Source organism: Xenopus tropicalis, chromosome 1 (genome assembly GCF_000004195.4).
Source record: "Xenopus tropicalis strain Nigerian chromosome 1, UCB_Xtro_10.0, whole genome shotgun sequence".
Taxonomy (NCBI): Eukaryota; Metazoa; Chordata; class Amphibia; order Anura; family Pipidae; genus Xenopus; species Xenopus tropicalis.
Window position 1 is genome coordinate 151,891,133 of NC_030677.2, and position 18,456 is coordinate 151,909,588.

An 18,456-nucleotide genomic window follows, 5' to 3' on the forward strand; every position below is an offset into this window, starting at 1 on the left:
GGTTCTCTTTTGTTTTCATGTGGTCTAAAGTCATATGACAATAAGGCTTTTACTGGATTCAGTTTATTTGCATCCTGCAAAAATTACTAGTAGCATATCTGCCAGAGTATGCGTGTTCCAGCTCCTATTTAATGCCTATTGTTCTGGTCGTTTGGCCTGTGGGACAAAATGAACAATAGGAAGGTGGTTAAAACATGTGTCTATCTATTTGCCCACTGGTCGTATGGTTGGGAACCATAGCGGGTCAGTCTGGATGGGTCAGACCCAGCTGCCAGCTATAAAGAGTATATAATCTTAATTATAAATTGGTTCAATAACTGGGACCTGTCCAGTGAACCCCCCCACTCCCTTCCAGCAGTGGCCAACTAACCCCATGTCATTAACTGATAAAAAGCTTCTGTGTACATGAAATGCCAATGCCTAGTCTGAATCTGAACATGAACCTGTCAAAAGGTGTTTATATCTCCCAGCAAAATGTGAAATGTATTGCAAAAAAATTGCTACCAAACTATTAAAACAAAAATGTCAAATTTTAGAGTATTGACACCGCAATGATGAATATTCCTGTCTTTTTGGCAGGTGTAATGACCCCAGTGGGACATTTTACAGAAGAGCCATACATATCTTGTATATATCTCACACACACACACGCCAAAGGACCACTTTGATTTCAATAGAGATTATGATGCGATTTCCTTTACATTTATTGGTTGATTATTTAAAGTCACTCGCCCATTTCCCAGCCTCTTCCGGTTGCTGATTCTGTTGCCAGGTAACTGCCCCCTCCCCTCCAGCCCAATTCTCCTTAGTTACGGCGCTAGCGGAGGTGGCAACCGCCATTTTGTAAGAGAAATGAGCGGGTCTAACCGGGAGGCGGCTGTAGCTGGGCAGCCCAAAGACGAGCGAAAGAAATCGGGAGGCGGAGTGATAAACCGACTAAAGGCTCGGCGCGTACAGGGAAAGGAATCTGGAGCCTCAGACCAAAGCTCCGTAACACCGTTTAGAGAAGAGGAGCTCTTGGGCTTGAACGACCTGAGACCGGAGCATGTTCTGGGCCTGAGTCGGGTTACTGAGAGTGAGTACTAGGCATGGCACCAGATAAGCGAGGGACGTGCTGTAACATGGGATATTCGCGCTCTTTCCACCCTGCAGTGATCTGGTTGTTGTGGGTTGTTACGAGGGTTGGAAAGAGGGAACATATTGTAACCACAACAAAACTCCATAAGAACCAGCAAAGTTTAAAGTAGGCGTCATCCAACTATATCATAGGTACTTTCCCACTTTACCCTCTGTACTGCTGGCATAAAGGTACAGCTGAGGCAGAACCTATATTGATGTGGTGGAAAAATAAAAAGTATACTGGAGTGTTTGTAGAAGGAAGACACCATACTGCTATGCCTTATGCCCAAACCAAGACCCGTAACTACAAATGGCACAGCATTTTGTAAATGCCACAGGTTATGGCACATAGGATCCTTTGAGCATAATTTGTTTGCAACTTGTGACAGTGGTGTGTCCAGCCAGGGAACCTTCTCGAAGCAGTGTAGTTTTAGAGTGGAGAGACTGCTGATTGATTTGTCTTTCACTGATGGTTAACATGTAAAATACTTATTTTTGGAAAGTTGTTGCGGAGATAAAGAAGTCATTTGTATTCCAGTTAAAGTTTTATTCAGTTTATTATTTGGTTGCATTCCTGTCAAGCTGCAGGCAAAGCTCTTACTGTTGCACTAATGTCAGATAGGGCTGATTCTCATTCTGCTGGTAAACGCAGGCCAAGAATGAGCCCCTACCCTGGCATCAGCCTTTTCCTGTACCTGGAGTTGTTTCAACTGGAGTTTAGTTACATTTGTGAAATGCTCTAGTATTAATTTTTGTACCAAAATTTGCTCCGTGTGCCTGCCACCTGGGTGACACAGTGGCTCTGAGTGCAGGCACAGGGAAAGGCCGATTCCAGGGTAGGGGCTGATTCTTGGTCTGCACTCACTTGTGAATTAGCCCCATGTAGCATTAGCCTTATGCTTCCAGAATAGGTCAGTTTAAACAATTTAATTACTAGGCAGGCACATAAGGTAGATGTAAACAAGTCAGAAGAAGGTGACAATCTGAAATACCTAACATGTTTTTCTGCTTTTATCTCTTTTATATAGATTACTTGTGCAAACCTGAAGATAACATCTATGGTATTGATTTTACTCGCTTCAAAATTAGAGACCTGGAGACTGGCACTGTGCTCTTTGAGATTTCTAAACCTTGCTCAGGTATGCCCTGTGTAAAGTTCATTTATATATATATATATATATATATATATATATATATATATCGAACCAAGGGTGGCACACCGCTTCAATCCTCATCCCATATTATTATATTTTGACTTAGTCATGGCCAAAATTGTTGGCACCCCAAAATTTTTTCCAGAAAATCAAGTATTTCTCACAGAAAAGTATTGCAGTAACACATGTTTTGCTATACACACATGTTTATTCCCTTTGTGTGTATTGGAACAGAACAAAAAAATTTTTTTTGATAAATAAGATTGTTTTAAACATGTGATGCTCCTTTAAACTCACCTGGGGCAAGTAACAGGTGTGGGCAATATAAAAATCTTTGCATTGTGTGTCTGTGTGTGCTACACTAAGCATGGACAACAGAAAGAGGAGAAGAGAACTGTCTGAGGACTTGAGAACCAAAATTGTGGAAAAAAATTTACAATGTCAAGGTTACAAATCCATCTCCAGAGATCGAGATTTGCCTTTGTCCACAGTGCGCAACATTATCAAGAAGTTTGCAACCCATGGCACTGTAGCTAATCTTCCTGGCCATGGACGGAAGAGAAAAATTGATGAAAGGTTGCAACACAGGATAGTCCGGATGGTGGATAAGCAGTCCCAAACAAGTTCCAAAGAAATTCAAGCTGTCCTGCAGGCTCAGGGAGCATCAGTGTCAGCGCAAACTATCCGTCGGCATTTAAATGAAATGAAATGCTATGGCAGGAGACCCAGGAGGACCCCACCGCTGACACAGAGACATAAAGCAAGAATACAGTTTGCCAAAATGTACTTGAGTAAGCCACAATCCTTCTGGGAAAATGTCTTGTGGACAGATGAGACCTAGATAGAGCTTTTTGGTAAAGCACATCATTCTACTGTTTACCGAAAACAGAATGAGGCCTACAAAGAAAAGAACACAGTACCTACAGTGAAATATGGTGGAGGTTCAATAATGTTTTGGGGTTGTTTTGCTGCATCTGGCACTGGGTGCCTTGAATGTGTGCAAGGCATCATGAAATTTAAAAATTACCAAAGGTTTTTGGGTCGCACTGTAGAGCCCAGTGTCAGAAAGCTGGGTTTGTGTCAAAAAACTCCAGAAATGGATGGCAACAAAGCGCTGGAGAGTTCTGAAGTGGCCAGCAATGAGTCCAGATCTAAATCCCATTGAACATCTGTGGAGAGATCTTAAAATTGCTGTTGGGAAAAGGCGCCCTTCCAGTAAGAGAGACCTGGAGCAGTTTGCAAAGAAAGAGTGGTCCAAAATTCCCGGTGAAAGGTGTAAGAAGCTTATTGATGGTTATAGGAAGCCCAAAGGGTGTGCAACCAAATATTAAGTTAAGGGTGCCAATAATTTTGTCCGACCCATTTTTGGAGTTTTGTGTGACATTATGTCTAATTTGCTTTTTTTCCTACCTTTTTTGTTCTGTTCCAATAGAAACAAAGGGAATAAACATGTGTATAGCAAAACATGGGTTTCTGCAATACTTTTCTGTGAGAAATACTTGATTTTCTGGAAAAATTTCTGGGGTGCAAACAATTTTGGCCATGACTGTATATAAGTTATCAACACGGTACATCAAAAGACGCTATAAAGGTTGTTAACTTTTCTTGTTGCACTGGCTAGAGAGAATTTTGTACATCTGTAGTAGAAGTTGCATTTGGTATACATTTGTACAGCATTTATATCTCCCTTCCCCAGGAATATACAGCTAGAGGCATATAAGATAAAGTTGAGTGAACCATGTTGCACAAGCGTCCTGCAGTCTACACCGATTAAAAGTTTACATTAATCCTGGTGATGAAAACTAAAAACCCCCAACAAATTAATAAAGAAATGAATGGGGAAGGAAACATAGAAAAGCAGAAACAGTTACACATATACACATATACATACACATAAAAATATTTTGTCAGTTCAGATAGTGTTTATGCACTTTTTTCTGTGGTTTGTGAGTTACTGACCGATTTATATGGTATAACTGGCTGATTCCAGCAGTTTGTAATGAGTCAGCAGTTTGTAATGCTTCACTGATAAAAAAACAAAACAAAAACATTGTTGGCTGTAGGTAAAAATGGTAAGGTTAAGACAAGAACAGTGATCAGCCTTTTATATCTCAACATCAGTTAATAACAAAAATAAAATCACAGGGGTGTCCAAGCAGCCCAGGGATTCCCTTGCAGGCATGGGTGCACTTCTTTGCTGATTTTTGTCCTGTATATGTACCCAGTTTTAATAGGTGCGGGGAATGCCTGGGAGTGGGACACCAGAACAAAAATGGCACAGGAAAAGTACCCCAGACCAGTGCATTTGTTAAAGAAGAAGAGTATAGGCACAAGGTATATCCAGTCAGTCAGCTGTGCTACTTCTTCATGGCTGCCTTCCACTTTCTTGGTGGCAACTAAGTATCTGGAGCAGCAATGAGAATTGTGTGACAAACTTGAAAACATTGGGGACATGCAGAAGATGTAGCCAAAATAAGACTAGTGCCATACATGGCAGATTCTCGACCTGCGTATAAATGCAGGCTGAGAATCTACTCCTACACTTGTAACTGCTTTCTGATGTGCCTGCATCCAGGCCAATGCAGTGGCCCAGGTGCAGGCACCACAGTGGTAGTGAAATACATGGCACATATTAGAAGTAGTACTTCCAATACCGCCATACATGCTTTGATTGAAAAATGTATTCATTAGAAGTGATCCAGACAATTTAAGACCTAGAAGCACTGAGTGGCAATGTCCATTTGCATGAAAAAAAACTGCCTATCTATATTACAATTCCTTATAATTCACCCTTTCCCTTTATGCTTACAGAACAGGAAGAGGAGGAGGAGAGCACTCAGCTAGATGCAAGTGCTGGGCGGTTTGTTCGTTATCAGTTTACGCCTGCATTCCTCAGGCTTCGAAAAGTTGGAGCAACGTGAGTATTATTTTAACTGGTAATGGCTTGGAGACGCTAATTGAAATGCTAAAACATTAGAAAAAAATACTGAGGTGCATTTCAGATGTGCTATCATTGATTGTTTAGTGTATAAACCTGTTCTTTGGTTTTATTAACTCGGCTGACCTGATAGGGAACTGAAGCCTATGTTTGCTTGTGTGACTGCAAGGCTCAGTGCCAGACGTTTTGTAAACATTCTGTGCTCTCTCAATTTAGGGGCTTTTACTGGGGGCAGGGTTAAGTTTAGGTAGGCAAACTATATATTGTTTTTTTCAGGAGAACCTGAGCTTTCCAAATATGAGTTTTTATGTATTTCCACTTCTGGAACAAGATTTAGAGCTTGAAATACAAAAAAAAAAAAAGAAAAAATGCTATTTTTCATGATATAGGGATTTATACCAGAAACATATTTTATGGACAAAAATTCAACTGATTTGGAAAGCCTCATGTCTCCCGAATGTGCCAATACCTGATGTGTATAGTTTTATTGAGATTTCTGACTTCTATCGATCAAAAACTCCCAGCAGTAAATTACTAAATTTTCAAAGCATTACAGCAGAATAAGGCATACTTTACATTCCAAAGCCAAAAATCCTGGAACATTAGGTTTACCTCAGGAAATCATACATTTTTGAAAAGTACACATTCTGACGAATCCGAAATGGGTAACTATGTCTTCCAACTCCTAAGTACCAAACGGCAATGCTTTGCTGAATTTAGCATTTTCTATAAAAAATTATGAAAATTCTAAAAAATTGCCTCAAATCTTCCACTTTCAAGCATCATATCTCCCACATAATATTAGGTACCAAGAAAATACATCCTAAATATGAAAGCCAAGGGTCAACTGAACAGTTTGATGCCCATTGTGCATAGGATCAGCACTGTATCTGGCATTTAGAGACCCCAAAAGGAAGTTAGTGCATACAAATTGCCCAGGAGATCTCTTTAGCTACTGAAAATTCAACACATTTATGCATTTTCTGTGGGGTAAAAACACAAAAAATACACTGACCCCCCAAAACCATATATTTTTGGAAAGTACACATTCGGGCGAATTCAAAATTGGTACCCATGTCTTTCTACTCCAAACTACAGAATCGCAATGCTTTCCCAAAATTGCCAGTTTTGATGAAATACCTAAAAATCACATAAAATCTTCCACTTTCAAGCACTTTATCTCCAACATAACATTAGGTACCAAGAAAACGCACCCTAAATATGAAAGCCAAGGGTCCACTGAACAGTTTGATGCCCATTGTGCATAGGATCACCGATGTATCTGGCATTTAGAGACCCCATAAGGAAGTTAGTGCATAGAAATTGCCCCAGAGGTCTCTTTAGCTCATGAAAATTTAACACGTTTACTGCATTTTCTGTGGGATAAAAACACAAAAAAATACATTGACCCCCCAAAACCATATATTTTTGGAAAGTACACATTCGGACGAATTCAAAATTGGTACCCATGTCTTTCTACTCCAAATTACAGAGTCCCAATGCTTTCCCAAAATTGCAAGTTTTGGTAAAATACCTGATAATCACATCAAATCTCCCACATAACATTAGGTACCAAGAAAACACACCCTAAATATGAAAGCCAAGAGTCCACTGAACAGTTTGATGCCCATTGTGCATAGAATCACCGATGTATCTGGCATTTAGAGACCCCAAGAGGAAGTTAGTGCATACAAAGTGTATACGCTGCAATATAAGCTACCGGCATGTGCATTATGTGCTATAAGACCCCCTAACAGTAAGGAGACCCTGGAAAACTATACATTTTCCGAAAGTACACATTCTGACAAAACAAAAATGGGTAAATACATCTTTCTACAGCAAACTACCAAACTACAAAGCTATACTAAACAGAACGTTTTTTTTTACATTTCTGAAAATCGTCACAAAGCTTGCATTTGTAACGTATCAACATAAAACATTCTAAATGTGAACACCAGGGGTTTACTGAACAGTTTGATGCCCTATATGCATAGATTTACCAAACTACAGGAGCACCCAAATAAAAATAGTACATATGAATTTTCACATAATACGCTCAGGCTCGTGCAAGTTTTGCACCCGGTATGTGTATTATGTGCCATAAGACCCCCCCTTAACAGTATGGACACCCTAGAAAAACCATATATTTTCCGAAAGTACACATTCTGACAAAACAAAAATGGGTAAATACAACTTTCTACTGCAAACTACCAAACTACAAAGCTAACAGAACGTTTTTTATGGCATTTCTGAAAATTGTCACAAAGCTTGCATGTTGCCCCATTATGTACCCCACATTTAGTAACGTACCAACATAAAACACTCAAAAAGTATGAACGCCAGGGGTCTACTGAAAAGTTTGATGCCCAATATGCATATATTTACCAAACTAAGTGGGGTACACAGGATGCCAAATTGAAATACAGCAGACAAAATATCCATGTGCAAAAACAAGTAATAAAGAACAATATGAAATGCAATAAAATTGATAAAAATAAAGAAAAATCACTAAAAATTTTTTTTTTTTTGCCTAATAATATCTGAGGTCAGAATAAAAGTTTGAGTATTCTGGCTTGGGCAAATAGGTTTTACAGACAAAGTCAAGCGAACAACAACTATGCATAACTGAAAATGCAAGTAAGTGTGAGTGTGAATGTGTGAAAACCACCCCAAAAATGCATGTTTGTGTGTGTAAGTGTGAGTATAAGTGTGTATTAGTGTAATAAGTGTGTGATTGTGTGTGTGTGTGTGTGTGTGTGTGTATTTGGCACCTACCTGGGCTGAAGATCGAAGCCAGACACAGAGAGACATTCCACAGCAGCTGCAGCCTATGGTGAGAGGGGGCGGTGCAGAGAGGGGGAGCCGAGAGCAGAGGGGGAGTGGAGGGAGAGAAACTGCAGGGAAAGCCTAGCACGTAGAATACACGTGCTAGGCTTTTCCTATGGGGCCGCTGGGCGATCGCGACCCAGGGGCCACTCGTTCCCCCCCTCTGACTATTGTCTGGAGGCGGGGGAGCGAAGAAGCGGCTTGAAAAGCCGCTTCTCCGCTTCCAAACCCGGAAGTGTAGCAGGACGTAGAATCTATGTTATGTGGCACTTAGGTACTTTGGTACCCAGGACGTAGATTCTACGTCCTGTGGCACTAAAAAGCATTCCAAAGTTTATTATTATTTACATACAATTATACATGAATAGCCTTACGCGTTTTGTGCCTCACTGTAGTGTTACAATACAGTTGTTGAGTGGACAACAGGTTAAAGGGACAGTAACACCAAAAAATGAAAGTGTATAAAAGTAATTGCTATATAATGTAATGCTGCCCTGTACTGGTACAACTGGTGTGTTTTCCTTAGAAAGACTACTATAGTTTATATAAATAAAGCTTCTGTGTAGCCATGGGGGCAGCCATTTACAGGAGAAAAGGCACAGGTTACTTAGCAGATAACAGATAAAACCCCATTATATTCTACAAAGCTTATTTGTTATCTGCTATGTGCCTGTGCCTTTTCTCCTTTTTCCCAGCTTCAGTGGCTGCCCCCGTGTTAACATAGCAGCTTATTTATATAAGCTATAGTAGCGTTTCTGTTGCAAACTTACTAGTTTTACCAGCACAGGGCAACTGTACATTATATTTTAATTACTTTAAAACACTTTCATTTTTTGGTGTTACTGTTCCTTTAAGTACACCTTGTTCTTCAAAAAAGGCTATTATGTTGGAGAGAGCTGACCATATTGTATTTCTATAAGAAGGTGTTGTCAAATGAGTCCCTGTCTAGTTTCTTTAATATTAATAATGTTTGTAATCTTATTTTTAAAATAATTATTTTCATGCATGTCTTTCTTTGCACAACACATTTATTGGAAGAAAGTGATATGTGTGGTGTTGCCTAGGTCAGAACTCCCCATAATTCATATAGGTTTACATCCCAGAAATTCTTGCCAACTGGGGAAAGTAATAGAGTTGATGTGCCACTGTAAACAGGTTATTTTTGCTCCAAATTTCACTTCACCAGTAACAACCAATCTACTTTCAAGTGCAGTCACTTAATTTTGCTGTGTGTCATTAATGAGGAACCTGGTTAGGCATAGAAGTGGACTTAAAGGGAAACTACATCCCTGAACATCTTGTATAAGTAAATCTAAGGGCAGTAGCAGACAGGGGGGATTAGACGCTCTGCAACAAATCTTCTTGCCGTGGGTGACTAATCTCCCCGCAATTCCATCCCATCGGCAAGAATGTAAACCGCTGGTGGGATGGCATATGCGTTGCTGCGATGTCCCAGAGTCGCCTGAAGTTGCCTTGAGAGGAAACTTCGGCGACTTCAGCAAATCGTAGCAATGCGTATTCTTGCCCTTTGGATGGCATGCAGGGAGTTTAGTCACCTGCGGCAAGGAAGATTTGTTGCTTAGCAGAGAGATTTTTGTGAATTTTAATAAGGGTGTGCCAGTCTAAAATAAATAAATAGATATATAGATATATAGTTGGTTCTTGGAAGAATAAGCAAATTTTCTAACTGTAGGATATACAGTATGTGTTTATCCCACCTGAAGAGCAGATGATCCTTAAACTAACCAGTTTATCTAGTGTTTACACTTTGTGTGGCTGTGCAAGAACCCTTTGCCCCTTACATTTTTATGTTTATCTTTTCTTCTTTGCTTTTGGCTCTCTCCTGATTCTCTGAATTGTTACACATTTGCAGTTCTAATAGTCTGGACCAGGCATCCCCAACCTTTACTTGTGAGCTACAGTACATTTAGATGTAAAAAGTGTTGGTGAACATAAGCATGAAAAAAGTTATTTGGGGATGCCAAATAATTGCTGTGATTGCCTATTTGGTAGCCCTATGTGCACTGCTGGCCTGCAGGCTTCCAAAACTTACCTCTAAGGGAAGTGACACACGGGGAGATTAGTCCCACCGTGACAAATCTCCCCATGTGTCACTGCCCTAAGACAGAAAATAAAAAATGGGCACCTACTTTGAGGCCATTGGGAGCAACATCAAAGGGGGTGGGCGGTATGCAACATGTTGCTCATGAGCCAGTGATTGGGGATCACTGGTCTGGACTGTTCAGACTGGTGGAAAACTGATTCATTACAAATTTAAGGCTGAGCTAGTTGCCTGCAAACATATTTAAGTACTTAGCCTTGAATTCATTCAGCTAACTACAAACTACAAATTTGTTTCCCACACCAGGGGGCTGCAGGCAAACCCACAAACCACACCCAAAAAAGCCCTGTGAGCAATATGCCACCTGTATCGGGCCAACGTCCATGTTTACTGACAAAAATTAGTTGCGTCTCTCTGTTTGCACGTTATATGCATTTGTGTGAATACTATGGGGGGAATACACAAAAGTGGTGATATTCCGACAAAATAAAAGTGGAGATAGATTTGTCGGATTTTCCACCTAATTCACAAACATTTATCTCCACTTTTGTGAATTTGTCTTTTAAACAGACAGTTTTCAGATTTTGTAATTTTCCCGACATTTTTTTTATGCCTTTAGCTGTTAGTAAATCTGTCGGTGCCATCAAACCCAGTCCCACAGCTACAGTAGCCTTGGGATACGAATTTTACCAGCAGGAATTTGCATTTCATATGCAATTTGCCATTTCACTTTGGGGCATTTTCCTGAGGGGTAATTTTAGTTTGCCCAGGGAAACTACATCATTTTTTTAGGACAATCTGGGCTTTCTAATGTTTTCTATATTTCTATGTAATTCCACTTCTGTAACAAGATTTAAGGGTCTAAATACCTTCTTCTCTAGCCCCTACTCATTACTGGTCAGCAGCAACCCGGCCCCCACACCAACAAGCCCGGTGAATAGAGCTCCAACAGGACTAGGGCCCACTGGGTTTTTATCCAGTGCCCTGTTAGGCCAGTCCAACCCTGTACCCCAATATCCCAGTTTGCGTGCCAGTGTGTATGTGCCACCAAGATGGCTGCTGGGAACAGGTGGGGACCAATGCTGTTAAGCAGCTCTGTAGTTCAGGACATGGGAGCAGAGATAAGTTGGGGCAAATGTCAGTGAAGTGGTTAAAGAGGGGGCACTGCCTGGGAGGCTTTACTTTTTCTTTTAATAAAAATGTTTACAATATATTCACACAAAATGTTATTATTGTCTCATTGATTAAGCTAAAACTAGCATAATCATGCAAATATGAGGTAAAAACTTTTTATATATAAGATATAAATTAAACTTTTTTTAATCAGTGTTTTACTTGTTTATAAAATGTTAATGAGGCTTTTTGCACCAATTGTTCTAGGGTTAGACAGAAACTTGTCCCCTAACAATAGGCTGCTAATCCCCATTAATATGTTAATGATACCCCAATGGGGCCCCTACCTTAAGTGTGAAATGGAGACTGGAGGAAACAAAACAAAACAGAAGAGCTTAGAATTTGTCTGACAGAGTTACACTGAGCTTTTACCCTGGGGCCAAACGATTGGATTACATTTGCGGCCATGGGGCAGTTGGTTAGGGGACCGCATCAACGAGCCGATGCGGTACCCGATCCGACTGGATTTTCTAACCTGGCCGATCGACATCTGGCCAATTTCAGGCCAGATATCGGTCGGCCAGCCCGCTTGTTTCTGCCCCTACACGGGCAGATAAGCTGCCGAGTCGGTCCAAGGGACCGATATCGGCAGCTTCTATCGGCCCGTGTATGGGGCCTTCAGTCAAACAAAAGTAGTGGGAATGTAAGTAATAATTCCTAAATGATGATATGCCCTTACCTCATTTGCTGTAGGTACTAATCTTTTTTTTCTCTATAGTGTGGAGTTCACTGTGGGGGACAAACCTGTGAAGAGTTTTCGGATGATTGAGAGACATTATTTCCGTGACCGTATACTTAAGAGCTTTGATTTTGACTTTGGCTTCTGCATCCCAAACAGCAGGAACACATGTGAACACATGTATGAATTTCCACAGCTGTCTGAGGAGTTAAGTAAGTATACCAGTCTCTTTCAAAATGCATACAAATAAAGCATATAGTATTCCACAGCCTGTTATGGACCGTGTCAGGTAAAAAAAAAAAAGGTATACTTGATGTCAGTGGCAGGATTTATATTGTGCGCTGCTTGGGGGGCAGTGGTTTAGCCAAGAGGGAGAGGATGGTTTTCTGTGTTCAGATAATATCAGAGTTATCTAAGAATAACAGTAGCTTCTGTCAACAAGAGCTGAGCCATATGACCCCGTTGGTGCACCCAAGTAAATGCAAGAACATTCTGCTGCAAAATTATATCAGATTTTTGCTTGGTTATTTTATTTAATGTGATAGTTTGCCATCTAATTTTTGTTTATTTCACAGTTCGACAAATGACTGAGAATCCTTATGAGACCCGGTCTGACAGCTTCTACTTTGTTGATAACAAGCTGATCATGCATAACAAAGCAGACTATGCCTATAATGGAGGGCAGTGAGGATTCCATTTCTTTAGACTGTATAAAACAGAACATTCCCTCTTGGAAGCAGAGATAATCAAAAAAAGATGGACAAAATGTTGGGCTCCTGCATAATATCAAATCTGCGCCACAGACAATAAAAGTACTTTACATATTAATTTTCCTTTAGTATAGAACAGAAAGTTTTTGTATTAACAGAATAGTTTTTTTTTATTTATTCTCTTTTGTGAAACAGGTGATTATTGTTAAGTAAGCTGGTAGATTATTTTTTTTTATTATTATTTCCCTTGCTTTATTCTTGTCTACGGTAGCATTAAGCTCCAACTGGTGCCTTTCTGGTATCATGAAGGATTTGTCCTCTGTTATGTAGCAGTTCTACCTGTAACTGTTGTGGTCTTAAGATTCCTTGTAAATGTGCCTACTTTCCCTTTAATCTGCTTCCTTAATTCTCCTTCTATCTTCAGGGTCAAACATCTTTTATAACTATTGTACATGTTATCTTTTGATGGTATTGATGCCCTCTGGTAGACATGTGGAGGTGAAAGCATGGAAAATGTTCTGCCTGAGACTCTGGCAGCTCTACATGGAAGTGGGGATATACAAATAAGGGGATTTGGCCACCTCTCTCTCCTGAGAGCATTACAGTTGTCAAAACTAAACGCGTGCCATTGCCCTTAATTTATATAGGAGGGTGTGTGTGATAAACTTAACAAGTCAATGCAGAATATTTCTAATAGACCATTCAAATAGATGGTTATAATAGACTGTATGGATAGTGCTTTCAGCACACCTTACTTTTATTCTTTGGATCTTCTGGTCTGATAAGCAATAATTAAGAAATAGCTGTGTTTATAATTAAGAGAATAGGATAAATGAAGCATAACTAGTGATTAGATTACAAGTACAGCATGTTTCTTTCAGGCTTGTCTTCCTTTATTTGTACAAATGGAATTTGTGTGTTGTATGAGAGACAATGCTAATCTTTATTGCAATATACATGGAATACTGGATATTTATACAAAGAGTTTGGTAGATAAAGGGAAAGTTGGACTGGGAAACAAGTGTATGGCTCAAACCAGTTAAAGGGGAAACATAATATTGAGAAAAAGTATATGCCATTACATGAGAAGGAACGTGCCTATAAAAGTTGCTTATTTTGTACTACCTTGCTATCAAAAAGCTGCCCTTCTACTTTCTACTTTTTTTTTTTTTTTTTTTTTTTGCTGGAGTTCCATTGGTTTCAGCTCTCTGCACCTTAGGACGCCAGCTAATCAACAGCTTAGCCAGACCTGACATGACACTGTATTGTATCTTTCCCTATGTGAAAGCAAAGCTTTTATTGGCTGTCTAAATACATGCCCACTGCTTATTTATAATACAGACAGGGACCAAAATGGATCTATGGGTATTTCTAATAAAGGTGTAGTTAACATTTGTTTATCCCCAATTGAAATTAGGTACAGGTATTGGACCCCTTATCCGGAAAACATTATCCAGAAAGTTTGAATTATGGAAAGCCCGTCTCCCATAGACTCCATATTAATCAAATAATACACATTTTTTTTAAATTTCCTTTTTCTCTCTAATAATAAAACTTGATCCCAACTAAGATATAATTAATCCTTATTGAAGCCAAAACCATCCTATTGGGTTTAATTTTTTTTTTTTTTTTTTTTTTTTAGCAGACTTAATGTAGGAGATCCAAATTATGGAAAACCCCAGGTCCTGAGCATTCTGGATAATAGGTCCCCAATTATACAATACATTTATAATTTCCTTATGCTGAGGGTCATTTTCAATAAGATATATATCCCCTTTAACACGCACCACAATAAAAAGTCACAATGATTGCTTCAAGTTTATTACAGCTATTATTTTATGGTATTCTAATGTCTATAAAAACAAACAGTTGCTTACTATGGTAGTAATTACATAACTGTACTACTTTAAGAAAAAATTGTTGCTGTCTATGCCACTGCTGGTTCCCCCTTGCTAGAGCAAACTCACGGTATAATCTTAGGAAAAGTCTATGTTGTCATCCAGATTTTTCTCTACACACTCCCTACATATGTCTCTACCAAACCATACACAGCTGTACATGCCCAGCTATAATGTTTTGTTTTTTTAAAAAAACAAACAAACAAAAAAAAAAAAAGAATCTTGAAATTCAAACAGTTACTCTAAGCTTTAGTTGTATCTGACGTCTATGTACAATGGATGATTTGGGGATGCATGACATTTTCAGAACAAGGCAATTGGTCATGAATTTAGAAAGCATCTCTCATGCAGAACAAACACTTCATAGCAATCAAATGTACTTAAAAGAAAAAAAAAAAAGGAACTTTACAGTATGTGCTCCCAGAATACGCTTGCATCTTTTCCCCTATGGTTTTTATGGTATGATCTCTTTAAGTGTAGAGGCTGTTAAATATGGATATAAAACAAAAACACAATACTGCAGGACGTTCCCATGTTCTTTACTGGTCAAGGATGTTCGTTAGCTGATTTACATACATTAATCCTTCTGTGCACATTGGATTCCTGGTCTTTTTAAAGCAAATAATACATCATTCCTGGCAATCTGACCAGTGTCCTCATTCTACATGAAAGCCTTGCTCCTCTGTAGCTTATCTGCTCCAATCTCCTTCAACAACACTCAGGGAAAGCCAAAGTGCAAGGAATTGCCTGGTGCAAGGTGATCACCTGATTGCACCTTCACGAGTGCATTTTATAAGATCCAAGCAAGCTGCCTTCTTTTTTTAAAATCCTGTTATTAGTTGCTCCCCTGATTTTATAAAAAAAAGAACAGTAATAAGGGTGCAGGGCGTCACTAAATCTAGGCTTGATCTCCCTGCCTTCCACAATATTATTCAGATTTACCTTGCCACCTTAACTGTATTCTTATTGAAACACATTTATTTTTGATAAAAGTATTGCTTTGAATGAACAGTATCCATCTGTATTCGTGATCTGAAAAGTAGGAATGGTCTGCACTTACATTTATTTCCTCCCCTGAAATGTACAGCTTTGAGGTAGAATAACTGTGTGAGTATATCATATACAGCAACAAATATATATACATTTTATAGCATGGGATCAATGCACACAAATCATCCTGTGCCTGTCAGCACACGAGCTTTCAGAGTAAATGGAAGGAGTTGATCATTATATTGGCCCTGCCCTGAAATGGACTACCTTAGTAATCATCCTCTCCTCCCCTCATGTAAAATGAAACCATTTAAGATTCTCGAAAACAATTTTCTGATTTTATTAAAGTAGAGGTATGGGATCCCTTATCGGAAACCTCTTATCCAGAAAGTTCCAAATTACGGAAAGGCCATCTCCCATAGAGTCCATTATAAGCAAATAATTCAAATTTTTTTTAAAATATTTCCTTTTTCTTTGTAATTATAAAACAGTACCTTGTACTGAACTAAGATATAATTAATCTTTATTGTAGGCAAAACAAGCCTATTGGGTTTATTCAATAGGAGAATGCAAGTGAAAATTTAAAAAGCATACTGCCCAATTGTTTAGTAAGAACGCCACACTTTTGGCTCACCTAATCATATATTTACTCAGTCACACTTAAATCATATTTTCTGTTTTCTTGAACAGGCAGCCATCTTTAAAAAGGTATTCTCCCTTCTTTTCCCTCCTTGCTTCATACTGCACATTTTTCATACCCTCCCCCCCCTGGCAGATCCGCTTCTGATTGGCTGGTGGGCATGTGTAGCTCAGAACATGAGACAGGATCAAGTTACACACATGTGCATTGCTACTGAAGCCTACAGGAAGGGGAGAGAGATTTCAGTGATGTCACTGTAGTCTTCACACTGCTGTAGGCTGCCAGCACCATATCTCAGAGAAGCAAGCAAGGATCTGGGAATTTTAGATATGCAGTAAGTACTTAAAAAGAATGCCTTTAGACTTACTTTTAATTTATATTAACCTTTCCTTGTCCTATAAATGATTTTTAGCTTAAGTTATGGAGATCCAAATTACGGAAAGATCCCTTATCTGGAAAACCCCAGGTCTTGAGCATTCTGGATAACCGGTCCCATACCTCTAGTAAAGATTAGGAAAAGCAAATTTTAAAATCAAACCCTGTTTACTTGGCTCGTATTGAAGATATTTTTAAATTGCCCCTTTTCAGGAGAAATTAGAGACCGTGAAAACCCAACTCTGTTTCCTACCTGTTTACTCAAGAGCATAGTTTGGGGACCACTGGGCCAAAAAAATCTAATTATTTTACATGTGTTTTAACCATTACTTCCTCTGTATTGTCTGGTATTATTATTATTAGAAGTTCTTAGTTATACATCAGTTGACTTTGTCTAATCTGTTCTTGAATCAGTGTGTCCTAAGTGACCTTTTAGTGCCATTGATCTCAGTGCTGCATACCTCAGATGCCGAAGATATTATAATAACATGAGAAAACTGGATACTTAGAATTTACTATAAGTTTATACTTGCAAATTGTGTTTAATTATTATTGATTATATTGATGATTAATGTAATAGTTGACTTCTCTTGAGTTACTCATGGAAATGAGTTCAAATATTATATAATTTGCTTTTTCCCTTATGAAAAGACACAATTTGCACACATGCTACTCCTGATGGTTTTACAGTTCCTACATGGGATAGCATTTTTGTATGTGTATTGTTTTTTTTTTTTTTTTTTGGAATGTTGGTAATAAAACTATTTCCAAACAGCTTTTTGTCACATCTTTTATTATAAGTGCAGCATTTCACTTCCAGTGCAGCTGGGACATTATCTTTAAGACTTGCAAAGGAAGAACAACAGAATAAAATCCTGCATTTACCATTTTAGCATATTTAGAATGTAACAAATAAAAGACACAGTTGATACTATTCACAAATATATTCACCATTCAACACCATATTAAAACAGAATGAGGGGAATTTGGGGGGAATCTTTGGACTGAGAGACTGCAAATACTTGTTTCCTTGGTACCTTTAACAAACCAGTGTGCCCAGGGCAGAGATCTCACTGCCAAGAAATGTATTCCAAAACTATTCTAAAAAGGGGGATTTTAAAATAATATGGCAGGCATTTAACAACTGCCCTCTGCTTACATCCATGTGAGCTGTTGTGGCCCAATAGTCATGGGAGTGGATAAACTACAAGAACAATGTATAAATTAAAAGAAAAACACATTTTTTTTTCCTCAAATATCCGTACAATGTGATGACAGTAGTTATGTGGTATTTTTTAATGATTTTTAAATTACACTATATATTACATATACTTTTTTTTGAGTGTATGAAATGTATACAGTGTACTATAAACAAAAATGTCAATGGTTATTGTGGCTCTTCCTGTTTTAGTACATATAAATTCATTGATATCATTCTTTATAGACTGGTCTCAAAAGGGACAAATTAACCTTCTGCTTGAAGCAGTAAAGGAAAGAGTACTCAAAGGCAAGATGTCTGGCCACTGGGTAAGTATGGTGCCAGTCATTCTGGCTGTTGTTGTTAGCCAGGTATAAAGGCCCCCATACACGGGCCGACTATAGCTGCCGATATCGGTCCCTTGGCAGGTGACTACACCTGCCATAGCTCTGCTACTGCAGACGACTAATTTCTCCGAGATGCCTTTCCAACAGCAACAAAGTAACAAAGTGCTGTGGAAAGATGCAAGAACTTTGCACATTTTGGAGATCAGTCAACCTCGGTAGCAGAGACCTATCTAGGCATCACCTTGGGACAACAGCCTCCTATGTGGCCCCCATAGTGTTCTGGCACACTGCAGTTTCCCCTTGCCTGCAAATGTAGAAAGTTGCCAGCTCTGTATGGCTACACCCCC

The 18,456-nt window shown here is 39.0% G+C and overlaps 1 protein-coding gene across 2 annotated transcripts; it reads left to right on the forward strand.

The window, feature by feature from the left end:
• Positions 1-755: 755 nt before the first annotated feature.
• Positions 756-15,413, forward strand: unc119b (unc-119 lipid binding chaperone B). Of its 2 annotated transcripts, NM_001016815.2 has the most exon segments (7): positions 851-1,075; positions 2,148-2,258; positions 5,085-5,190; positions 11,991-12,163; positions 12,527-13,570; positions 13,600-14,103; positions 14,152-15,413. In NM_001016815.2, coding segments are annotated over 5 exon segments (726 nt in total). In that variant the 5' UTR covers positions 851-852; the 3' UTR covers positions 12,640-13,570; positions 13,600-14,103; positions 14,152-15,413.
• The last annotated feature ends 3,043 nt before the right edge of the window (positions 15,414-18,456 follow it).

What these genes read in the sequence shown, in the direction of transcription:
- unc119b (XM_012962840.3), top strand. Translation starts at nt 853, where the DNA reads ATGAGCGGGTCTAACCGGGAGGCGGCTGTAGCTGGGCAGCCCAAAGAC. An exon ending in CCTGAGTCGGGTTACTGAGA is followed by an intron (nt 1,076 to 2,147) that starts GTGAGTACTAGG and finishes TCTTTTATATAG; the next exon opens with ATTACTTGTGCAAACCTGAA. An exon ending in GATTTCTAAACCTTGCTCAG is followed by an intron (nt 2,259 to 5,084) that starts GTATGCCCTGTG and finishes TTATGCTTACAG; the next exon opens with AACAGGAAGAGGAGGAGGAG.